The sequence below is a fragment of the Trichosurus vulpecula genome, chromosome 1, assembly GCF_011100635.1.
Source record: "Trichosurus vulpecula isolate mTriVul1 chromosome 1, mTriVul1.pri, whole genome shotgun sequence".
NCBI classification, from domain to species: domain Eukaryota; kingdom Metazoa; phylum Chordata; class Mammalia; order Diprotodontia; family Phalangeridae; genus Trichosurus; species Trichosurus vulpecula.
Window position 1 is genome coordinate 560,197,567 of NC_050573.1, and position 12,718 is coordinate 560,210,284.

The 12,718-nt window shown below is 36.7% G+C and overlaps 1 protein-coding gene across 1 annotated transcript; it reads right to left on the reverse strand.

Annotated features, from left to right (window-relative positions):
- Positions 1 to 261: 261 nt before the first annotated feature.
- Positions 262 to 802, reverse strand: LOC118834384 (60S ribosomal protein L12-like). Its single transcript, XM_036741845.1, has one exon. The coding sequence runs from the start codon at positions 800 to 802 to the stop codon at positions 305 to 307; it is 498 nt and encodes a 165-aa protein (XP_036597740.1). The 3' UTR covers positions 262 to 304.
- Between the last annotated feature and the right edge of the window lie 11,916 nt (positions 803 to 12,718).

A 12,718-nucleotide genomic window follows, 5' to 3' on the forward strand; every position in this document is an offset into this window, starting at 1 on the left:
CTTTTGGAGCTGTCTTAGAACCTTACATTGTCAGGAAGAGCCAACTCTATCAAAGTCAGTAATCACAGAAGCAATGTGTCTGTAGTTGTGCACAATGTTCTCCTGGTTCTCCTCCCTTGACTCTTCATCAGATCATATAAGTCTCTCCAGGTTCTTATGAAGTCCATCTGCTCCTCATTTCTTTTTCTTTCATCATCATTTATTTATTTATTTAATATTTTTTGTTTTCAGCATTGATTTTCTTTTTTTTGTTGTTGTTGTTGTCAAATGTTAAATTTATTGCAAATAGTCTCCTTTGTAGCTTTTAACTTGCTGGGCATTCAACAGCACCACTATTGATGTCATCAATGACATCATGAGGGTGTTTGCCGTCAATGTTGCAGCCCACAGACTGGGCTGTTCCAAGTATCTCTTTAATGGTTCCAGAGAGATCTCTTGCCAAAGATCGGTGCCTCATCTGTCGGGCAATGTTGACAATCTCATCGAAAGTGATGTTTCCATTGTGTTTAATATTTTTCTGCTTCTTTCTGTCCTGAGGAGGTTCCTTTAGGGCTTTGATGATCAAGACTGAGGCAGAAGGCACAACCTCAATCTGGGCCTGTCTGTTCTGAATGGTAAGTTTCACTGTGATTCTTAGCCCTTTCCAGTCACCAGTTGCTTTGGCAATGTCATCACCAACCTTTTTTGGAGACAAACCCAAGGGACCAATTTTGGGGGCCAGAGCTGATGTGGCACCAACTTCACCACCTGTGCACCTTAAAAACATGACTTTAATTTCATTAGGGTCAAACTTGGGCAGCATGGCGGCGACGAAGGTGGTGACTTGGCCTGGACGCTACAGGGTGGCTGCCGGTGTCGGATGAACCCGGATTCGGGACGACTGAAAGAAGTTGCACCTTCACCACCACGAGCTGGGAGCCAAAAGGTCAGCATTGATTTTCATGAGTATGAATTACAAATTTTCTCCCCATTACTACATTCCCCCCCCACTCCAAGATGGCATATATTCTGGTTGCCCCATTTCCCAGTCAGCCCTCACTTCTGTCACCCCACTCCCCCCATCCCCTTTTCCCTTACTTTCTTGTAGGGCAAGATAGATTTCTGTGCCCTATTGCCTGTATATCTTATTTTCTAGTTGCATGCAAAAACTTTTTTTTAAACATCTGCTTTTGAAACTTTGAGTTCCAAATTCTCTCCCATCTTCCCTCCCCACTTTCCTCCCTAAGAAGGCAAGCAATTCAACATAGGCCACATGTGTATCATTATGGAAAACCCTTCTACAATACTCATATTGTGAAAGACTGACTATATTTTGCTCCTTTCTATCCCATCCCCCTTCATTCAATTTTCTCCTTTGACCTTGTCCCTTTTCAAAAGTGTTTGCTTTTGATTACTTCCTCCCCCTATCTTCCCTCCCTTCTATTATCTCCCCTTTTTTTATCTCCTTCCTTCTTTCCTGTGGGGTAAGATACCCAATTGAGTGTGTATATTATTCCTTCGTCAAGTCAAATCTGATGAAAGCAAGGTTCACTCATTCCCCCTCACCTGCCCCATCTTCCCTTTCTACAGAACTGCTTCTTCTTGCCACTTTTATGTGAGATAATTTACCCCATTCTCTCTCTCCCTTTCTTCCTCTCTCAATATGTTCCTCTCTCATCCCTCAATTTGATTTTATTTTTTAGATATCATACCTTCACATTCAACTCACCCTGTGCCCTCTGTCTATATACATATATATGTATGTATATATGTATATATGTATGTATATATATATATATATATATATATATATATTCCCTTCAGCTACCCTAATACTGAGGTTTCATGAATTTACGAATCATCTTTCCATGTAGGAATGTAAACAAAATAGTTCATCTTTAGTAAGTCCCTTGTTATTTCTCTTTCTTGTTTACCTTTTCATGCTTCTCTTGATTCTTGTGTTTGAAAGTCAAATTTTCTATTCAGAAATAAGCAGAAGTGAGCAGTGTATGAAAAGTTATTCGAAAAAGACCAATGTCCAAAATATAAGCTTAAGATTTTCACTTGTGGAAAAGTTGATTTGTAGAAATTATTTCAGTTTTCATTGGCACCTTTTGTAAGTAGGAGGATTTGGGCCCATGGAGCCTATTCCACGGAGCATGCACAGAGCTATCCTGGCTGCTTTCCATTACCCCCATTTATTTTAATGTCAAGGGTTACTAGGTAAGATGATGGCAACCAGGAATACACACAAAAAATAATATGGGTCACTATGCCCAGAGGCATAACCCACCCAATGGACTATAAAGGGAGTGACTCTTCTTTCTGGTTCTTTCTTTCTTTCTCTTCACATAAGGAAGCATTTTAGAACTCTATGAACTTCTTCAAAGAATAGTGTGGCCCAAATGGAAGTGGTGAACTATTTGCATTCTTACGCATATGCACTGACATAGGTGAGCTTGAAAATGGATCTTAGAGTCCTAGCTGTTTTGTTTTTAATTTTTGTTTCTTTCTTGAGCATAGACATCTAAATTGTAATATCTAAGTGGACAATTCCAGCCTTTAAGGCAATCTGGTGAGGTCAAGCAACCTTAAGCTCTAAGGTCTCTTACTTGGTGTTGGCTGTGATTTTGAAGAACTTTCTAGAAAACACTACAGTGATTCTTTGAGAAAATAGCTGCTAGCATGAAGTTAAGCACAATCCCATGGTCTGACTTGCCAAAAGACATGGATCCAGATGGCATTCTTTCAATAGTGTAGAGCAAAGTTGAAAATGAAATGTCAATTTAGTACTTTCACAAAATCCTTCATGTTTTAATCTTTTAGTATTAGTCTCTTAGGAGAATAAAATAGTTATGTTATTGCGTGCTTTAGTGTCAATATGATATGGTAAATCTTTTCTGTTTTACATTTCTTTTATGTAGAGCAAATAAATAGATACCCTGTAAATAATTTACACAGCAAACTCTGTACCTTTCTATTTTTTCCTTTTGGAGAGGCCTTAGATATGATCGGACCCCTACCTTTCAAGTTCAAGTTGCCCCCAGGATTGAATCTGTTCTGACTTTGTGGTTTGAGAACTGAGATAACTACTTATTTGAAAAGGAAATGGAAACACCCTAGTCTTCTGTATCCTTATAGCAGTTGTGTTCTTTTGTTGGATAGATTTTGCTTTATTTACCATAGATAAATACCCTTAAAGGGATTCTTTTTCTCTTATAAAGAAAAAAAAGTGAGAAAAGAAAAACTGATGTAGTTAATGGACCTACTAAGTAAAATAAAGTCAATGAATGATTGAATCTCAAATTTGGGAAGACTTCAACTTTTTTTATACGAATCATTGATTTCATTGATATAGGAAGCTCCCAACAAAAAAATTCCTTTGTCAGTTCAGATTAAAATTTTCTCTACAAATTATGGTTTAAGAGCATTGCCAGGGCCACTAAGAGTTTACATGATTGATTCAGGATCAAACAGTCAATTTGTGGCAGAAGTAGGAATTGACCAACTGTCTTTATGAACTTGGGGCCAAGTGTCTATTTATTGGCCATATTGCCTTCGAACCACACATGACTAAAATCCTCTTTACCAGCAGAGCAGTTAAACGGTAATCTCAACTTTGCTTAAAAATTTCTAGTCAGGAAGAGCCCATTATCCTTTGAGGTATCTCATTCTACTTTTGTAAAGCCCTCATTGTCAAAAAGTGGTTTTATATACAAATGTGATCAGTATCTGTGATTTTGTCAGCATATGGAAATCTTTGTGTGGGAAATCCTTCTACTGGCTCAAATCAGAAGTTACTGTATAACTTGATAGGAAAAAAAAAAAAAAACTTTTGAAGTTGCTTGAGGCATACAGAGCATAAGTAAAGTGACTATCCAGAGTCACACAACTGATTATCAGAAACACAATTAGAATCTTGACTGCAGTCTCAGCAGTCTATCACCTCACATTGTCTCTTTATTTCCTTAAAACACATCTACTTTATTTCCTACTTTGCAGCTTAAATGAATGGCCCTAGTTCTAACCTCTGGGGCTATGTAGAAGAAATCAAATCCCTCTTCAAAAAGTGAGCCCTTCAAATATTTGAAGGCAGCTATCATGCTGTTATCCCCTCTTGAGTTTTACTGAAATCTTTTTATTACATCTCTTTTTCCCCTCATCACACCCTACCTCATATTTATCTGTGTGTTCATCTAATCCCATTCCTAACACCCAGTAAAGTGTCAAATTCTTGAGGGAACAGAATGGAATTTTTCCCTCCTTAGTATCCATGTCCACTAGTAGGGTGCCTAAGAAGTAGTTGATACTGAATACATGTTATCTGATTGAATTGATGAGAAAATAAATATTAATCAGCAGATTAAGTGATTGAAAATAAGCCTTTTAGGCATCAATACAGACAGTAAATAAAAATAGAAAAGTTATGTAACTGCCATAACAAAAATAAAAAGAAAACAGGAGACAGAGTAAAGAGCGATTTTGCTTCTCTCATTTTAATATTTAGATTATGATAATGAAGTGTGCCTATGTCAGATGCAAGAGATACTCACAACCAACCTGGCAGGCAATTGGGCTGCTACTAATTTTACAAAGGGGAGAATGATTGGCAATAAGACTATACTGAGAATTCATCAAGTCTGATCATTTCAAGACTGACCAGGATGAATATGCTAAGACAAAATATGGGAAAGCATTGTTCTGATGACCATATCTAGGATCTAGCTATTTAAAAGAGGATTATTGGTAGTGGTGGCATACTTTCCCACTGTCCCCATCTCCCTACCCTAAAGTGGTTTATGCCTCTATATCCCATAAGGTATTTTTTCCTAAATTAACACCTTTTGTCATCATGTTATATTCATGTCTAAATATATACTTTCCTCTTGACCATCCAACAATCCATTAATTGTAACAAAGGGAAGGAGGGCTGGATGGAGGGAGGGACTGAAGGAGGGAGGGAAAGAGAGAAAGAATGAGATAGAGAGAAAGAGAGAGAGAGAGAGAGAGAGAGAGAGAGAGAGAGAGAGAGAGAGAGAGAGAGACATGAGAGGAAAGGAGAGAGGAGAGAGGAGAGAAGAGGAGAGGAGAGAGAAGAGGTACCTTTCAAAATCATGAGTGAGAGTGGTGTGGTGGAGCCAGGAAGAACTTTAAACCAAACAAGGGGCATCTATGATCATAAAAGATAAATAGGCAGTATGGTACAGTGAAAAGAAGTGACCTAGTTCCTGCCCTAAATTTAATTCCTGGTTTTAATGTTTATTTCCTGTGTGACCTTAGTATACAAGTCATTTAATCATTCTAGACCTCAGTGTTATTATCTGTAATAGAAGGGAATTAGCCCAGATGACATCTAAAGTATTTGTTTTGGCTTTAGATTTATGATAATATGACATAAAATAGATAAGCTCAATTATGTAAAATCAACAGAACAAGATTTTTTTTAATGACTTGTATTTTTTACAAAAGAATTGAGTTTTTATAAATCAGATATGCAATATATATTTATGGGTATATATCAAAGGAATTGTGCTAGATGACTTCTAATATACCTTCCAGTTCTAATTTTCTATTATTTTCAGTAGAAATCAGAAATTCTATCTCTTTATATTGCTACTACCGTAAGATTGTTAGCTATATCTGGCATATTTGGAAAAATAGCTTGGTGTATAGGTGGAAAGAACAACATGAAAGATGTTTGGAAAATGAGTATTTAACATTTTTTTTCTAGGCCCAACCCTGCATGAGAAATTAGTGACGGAAGTAAATTTAAAACCCAAATCCTCTAACTCCAAATCAAGTACTTATTCCACAGTATCCAGATGTATTGGGGATCCCTGAAGAGTTTGGCCTTTTTTTCCTTTGATTAATTCTGTGTCTTTGATTGAGTCTTACTAGGAGCTAAGGCCCAGGCCCAAACACCTATCTATTAGGTGCTAAGCCTATGTGAGTGTGAATTGGTAACTAAGGTGGGGGTCCAGATGGGGCCAATGAAGGGCAGTGCTAACAGCAGAGCCAATCATAGGAGCCTAAATTCTAGTTGCTCAGATAATGTTTGATGATGTCTGAAAGTGTATAAAAAGAGAGAACAGACCTATTTGCTTAAGGCTTTTGCTCCTGGAGGTACAGGACTCTGGGCAGCCACCGTAAGGGCCTTCCGGTTGAACTCAAACATTGATGGTTTTCTTGGTAACTATGAATTATATTGGGTCTGTTTGTAGTTTGATTGTATTTGCTCTGAAGTTCAGGATGCTGGCTTTTTCCCCTGAACTAAGTGAATGATATCTGTATGCTGGATTAAATTGAGATTGTTAACCCCTTAACGTTGCTTTCCTTAGTAAAGCAGATCAAAAGAACCTGGGCTTGCAGCATTCTGTGAACTGGTTGTTGTTGGTTTTATACACCCCCGCCACAGCAGCTGCTAGCTGGAGTGTTGAAACACTAGATGAAGCATAACCATATCAAATGATTTTCTAAGCTAGTGGTTAAAACTCAAATAGAAACAGGGCCACTAAACCAAACATAAACCAAACATTGGCTACAGATTGACTTAGGAAACCAAGTGTTTTATTTTAACTTATTTGAGTAAATACTTCCCAGTTACATTTTTATTTATTTATATTTTTAGAGTATTTTATTTTTCCCAATTACAGGTCAAGAGAATTTTTAGCATTATTTTTTACAAGATTTTGACTTCCAAATTTTCTTCCCTCCCTCCCTCCCCTCATATTTTCTGAAAATGATAGTCAATTTGATATAGGTTGTATAACCTATATAACATGTGCTATCATGTAAAACATATTTCCATAGTAGTCACAGTTGTGAAAGAAGAAACAGATCACCATGAAAGCAAAAAAAAAATGAAAAAGAACAGAGTAAGTGAAAAAATATGCTTCAAGCTGCACTTAGAACTCATCAGTTCTTTATCTGGACATGGATGGCATTTTCCTTTGTGAGTCCTTTGTACTTGTCTTGTATCATTGTGTTGTTGAGAAGATCTGAGTCATGCATAGTTGGTCATCACACAATGTTGCTGATACTGTATACAAGGTTTTCCTGGTTGTGCTCATTTCACTATGGATCAGTTCACATAAATCTTTCCAGGTTTTTCTGAAATCTGTCTGTTCACCTTTTCTTATAGCACAATAATATCATATTATATTCATATACCACAGTTTGTTTTGCTGTTTCCCAACTGATGGGCATCATCCCCTCAATTTTCATTATTTTTTCCACCACAACAGGGCTGCTATAAATATTTTTGTAGATGTAAGTCCTTTTTCCCTTTTTTATGATCACTTTGGGATACAGACCTAGTAATGGCATTGCTGGATCAAAGGGTATGCACAATTTGGTTGCCCTTTGGGCATAGCTCCAAAGTGCTGCTTCAAAAAGTTGGATCCATTCACAATTTTACCAACAGTGCATTAGTATCCAAATTTTCCCATATTGTCTCTAACATTTATCATTTTCCCTTTTTATAGGTCATGTTAACCAATCTGATAGGTATGAGGTAGTACCTCAGAGTTGTTTTAGTTTGAATTTCATTAATCAAAAGTGATTTAGAGCACTTCTTCATATGCTTATAGATAGCTTTGATTTCTTCATCTTAAAACTGCCTATTCATATTCTTTGACCATTTATCAATTGGGGAATGATTTGTATTTTTATAAATTTGACTCAGTTCTATATATATTTGAGATGTGAGGGCTTTATCAGAGATACTTGCTGTTAAGATTCTTTCCCAGCTTTTTGTTTTCCTTCTAATCTTGGTTGCATTCACTTTGTACAACAGCTTTTTAATTTAATATAATCAAAATTATCTATTTTGCATTTTGTTTTAATCTGGCATTATTTGTGTGAAAAGTGTTTTGTAATCCTGCTTACATAGTCCTTGGGTTAGTCTTGGTGGGTAGACTCTGAAGTATTTAATATTGTTTGCAGTTATTTTAAATAGAATTTCTCTATTTCTTGTTGCTGTACTTCATTGGTGATATAAATTATGATGATTTATGTGGGCTTATCTTATATCTTGCAACTTTGCTAAAGGTGATAATTATTTCAAGTAATATTTAATTGATGCTCTAGCATTCTGGAAGAATACCATCATATCATCTGCACAGCAATAGTTGCTTGTTCTAATTTCTTTAATTTATTTTTTCCCCTTTTATTGTTATAGCTAACATTTCTAGTACTATATCGAATGATAGTAGTGATAATGGGCACCCTCCTAAGTTCTTCATTTGCTGTGTCCCATAATTTTTGGTATGTTGTCCCATTGTTATCATTCTCTTTAATGAAATTATTGATTGTTTTATGATTTGTTCTTTGATTGACTTATTCTTTAGGAATGGATGATTTAGTTCCCAATTAATTTTTAATCTATCTTTCCACATTGTTATGTGAAAAGAATATTTTGAATATTTTTTGCCTTTTTACATTTCATTTTGAGAGTTTTATGCCCTATTGCTCTATCAATTCTTGTTTAGGTGCCATGTACTGCTGAGAAAAATATATATTCATTTCTGTTCCCATTCAGTCTACTCCAAGAGTTTGTCATATCTAACTTTTCTAATATGCCACTTACTTTCTCAGGGTCTTTCTTGTGCATATTTTGGTTTTATTTACTGAATTCTGAGAGGCGACAGTTGAGGTCCCCCAGTAGTATAATAGCTTTGCTGTCTATTTCTTCCTGTAACTCATTTAACATCTTTAAGAAATGGAGGCTACACAACTTGGTGTATATATGTTTAGTGTTGATGTTGCTTCATCATTTAGAAAGATATAGTTTCCTGCCATATCTCTTTTAGTTTGGTCAATTTTTGCTTTTACTTTGTCTAATATCATGATCACTACCCCTGCTTTTTAAATTTTTTAAATTTTAATTTATTTTTATTTAATATATTTAGTTTTAAGCATTGATTTTCACAAGAGTTTGAATTACAAATTTTCTCCCCATTTCTACCCTCCCCCCCACTCCAAGATGGTGTATATTCTGGTTGCCCTGTTCCCCAGTCAGCCCACCCTTCTATCACCCCACTCACCTCCCATCCCCATTTCCCTTCCTTTCCTGTAAGGCAAGATAAATTTCTATGCCCCATTGCCTGTGTATCTTATTTTCTAGTTGCACGCAAAAACTTTTTTTTTTGTTTTTGTTTTTGAACATCTGTTTTTAAAACTTTGAGTTCCAAATTCTCTCCCCTCTTCCCTTCCCAACCACCCTCCCTAACAAGTTAAGCATTTCAACATAGGCCACATGTGTATCATTATGTATAACCCTTCCACAATACTCATGTTGTGAAAGACTAACTATATTTTGCTCCTTCCTAACCTATCCCCCTTTATTGAATTTTCTCCCTTGACCCTGTCCCCTTTTGAAAATGTTTGTTTTTGATTTCCTCCACCGCCATCTGCCCTCCCTTCTTTTAACCCCCATTTTTTTATCTTCTTCCTTCTTCTTTCCTGTGGGGTAAGATACTCAATTGAGTATGTATGGTATTCCCTCCTCATGTCAAATCTGATGAGAGCAAGATTCACTCATTTTCCCCTCACCTGCCTTCCTTCTCTTTCTACAGAACTGCTTTTTTTTGCCACTTTTATGCAAGATAATTTACCCCATTCTATCTCTCCCTTTCTCCCTCTCTCAATATATTCCTCTCTTATCCCTTAATTAGATTTTATTTCTTTTAGATATTATCCCTTCATCTTCAACTCACGCTGTGCCTGCTCTCTCTCTCTCTCTCTCTCTCTCTCTCTCTCTCTCTCTCTTTCTCTGTGTGTCTATATACATATATATATATATATACACACACATACATATATACATGCATACACATTCACTTATACACACATATATATATATATATATATATATATATATATATATATATATATATATATATAAACATATATCTCTGGAATTTGGTGACAATATTCCTAGGAGATTTCTTTTTGGGATCTATTTGAGGAGACGATCAACGGATTCTTTTAATTTCTATTTTGCCCTGTGGCTCTAGAATATCAGGGCAGTTCTCCTTGATAATTTCTTGAAAGATGATATCTAGGCTCTTTTTTTGATCATGGCTTTCAGATAGTCCAATAATTTTTAAATTATCTCTTCTGGATCTATTTTCCAGGTCAGTGGTTTTTCCAAGGAGATATTTCACATTGTCTTCCATTTTTTCATTCCTTTGGTTCTGTTTTATACTATCTTGATTTCTCATCAAGCCACTGGCTTCCACTTGCTCCAATCTAATTTTTAAAGTAGTATTTTCTTCAGTGGTCTTTCAGACTTCCTTTTCCATTTGGGTAATTCTGCCTTTCAAGGCATTCTTCTCCTCATTGGCTTTTTGGAGCTCTTTTGCCATTTGAGTTAGTCTATTCTTTAAGGTGTTACTTTCTTCAATATTTTTTGGTCTCCTTTAGCAAGTCATTGACTTGTTTTTCATGGTTTTCTCACATCCTTCTCATTTCTCTTCCCAATTTTTCCTCTACTTCTCTAACTTGCTTTTCCAAATCCTTTTTGAGTTCTTCTATGGCCTGGGGCCAGTTCATGTTTTTCTTGGAGGCTTTTGTTGTAGGCTCTTTGACTTTGTTAACTTCTTCTGTCTGTATGTTTTGGTCTTCTTTGTCACCAAAGAAAAAATCCAAAGTCTGAGACTGAATCTGAGAGCGTTTTCACTGCCTGGCCATATTCCCAACCAACTAACTTGACCCTTAAGTTTTTCAGTGGGGTATGACTGTTTGTAGACTAAAGAGTTCTATGTTCTATGCTTGGGGGGATGCACCAGTTCTGCCACACCAGCACTCCTCCTTCCCCAAGAACCCCCAACCCAGACTGAACTTAGATCTTCAGCAGGCTTTTCACTCCTGCTCTGATCTGCAACTTAATTCCTCCCACCAGGTGGGCCTGGGGCCAGAAGCAACTGCAGCTGTAGTTCTGTAGCTGCCCAATCCTTCTCTGCCCCCAGGGCAGTGGTCGAACCTTGAACTCCTTTATAAACTCTGTCCCCAGCAGCTTTTCCCACTAACCTTCTTATTGTCTTTGGTGTTTGTGGGTTGAGAAGTCTGGTAACTGCTGCAGCTCACTGATTCAGGGTGCTAGGGCTCCTGGTCTGGTTGGTCCATGCTGCCCATGCTGGGCTCTGCTGTGCTCCACTCTGCTCCACTCCCAGCTCCGTGCAGGATAGACCTCACCCAGAGATCATCCAGGCTGTCCTGGGCTGGAGCCCTGTTTCCCTCTCCTATTTTGTGAGTTCTGCAGTTCTAGAATTGGTTCAGAGCCACTTTTAATAGGTTTTTTGGAGGGACTCGGAGGGGAGGTCATGCTAGTCCCTGCTTTCCAGCTGCCATCTTGATTCTGCCCCCCTGCTTTTTTTTTTAACTTCAGTTGAAGAATGATAGATTTTTCTCCAGCCTGTGACCTTTACTCTGTGTCTGTCTGTTTTAACTGTGTTTTCTTTTAAACAAAATATTGTAGGATTCTTGTTTTTGATCTTCTTGTTTTCCACTTCTATTTTATGGGAGATTTCAGCCCACTCACTTTCACAGTTGTGATTACTGCCTGTGTATTTCCCTCCATCCTATTCTTTCTCCTATTTGTCCACTCTCTCCTTTTACCTTTTCCCTCTTTAACAGTGTTTTGCTTCTGTTTCCCACCTCCTCTTATCTGCCCTCCTTCTGTCAGTTTGTCATCGCTTTACTTGACCTCCTCTTCTCATGTTTGCCAATTGGGTAAAATAGACTTCTATATTGTACTGCTTGTGTATATGATTCCTTCTTTGAAACAATACAATTGAGAGTAAGAGTCAGGCAATGCCCATCTCCCACCTTTCCCTGCACTAAAATGAGTCTTTCAAAATGATTTATGTGGAATAATATATGCCATTCTACCTCTCCATTCCATCTGCATTGAGTATACTCCTCTTTCTTATTTCTTAATGTTTTATGTCATTCCCTCAAATTCACCTTATACCCATACCTGCTATCTATATATTTCTTCTATCTTTACTATTGGTGTTACAATTTTTAATAATTACAAATATTATCTTCCTGTGTAAGGATGTAAATAGTTTAGCTCTATTGAATCTTTCATGTTTTCTTTTCCTTTTAACCTATTTATGATTCCTTTGGGTTTTTATATTAGAGATTAAGTTTTTGGTTTAATTCTGGTCTTCTCTTTATGAAAGGTTGAAATCCTTCTATTTCATGGAATGACTTTTCTTTTTTTTAGAAGTATTATGCTTAATTTTGCCAGGTAAGTGATTCCTAGTTTTAGTCCTAGTTCTTTTGCTTTCTGGAATATCATGTTTCATGATCTCTGATCCTTTAACTTAAAGCTGCCAAGACCAGGGTAATCCTGATTGTGACTTTCTGATATTTGATTTGTTTCTTTCTGGCCTGTTGTAATATTTTTGCCTTGACCTGATAGTTCTGAATTTTGGCTGTTGTGTTAGGTGGAGTTTTTTTTTCTTTTTGAGATCTCTTTCCTGAAGTGATCAGTAGATTTTTTCATTGTCTGCTTTGACCTTTGGATCCAGGACCTCAGGGTAGTCAAATGATTCTGATATATTCTCTCCTGTATCTATTTTCCAGGTCAGTTGTTTTTTTCCATGAAGTATTTTACATTGTCTTTCATTTTTTCATTCATTTGAAATTGATTGATTGATTCTTGATTTCTCATACAGTCATTACTTCCACTTGCCCAATTCAAACTTCTAAGTTATTATTTTCCTCAATT

Bases quoted from the DNA above. Each gene is read 5' to 3' on its own strand.
- LOC118834384 (XM_036741845.1), bottom strand. From the start codon at position 802: ATGCTGCCCAAGTTTGACCCTAATGAAATTAAAGTCATGTTTTTAAGG.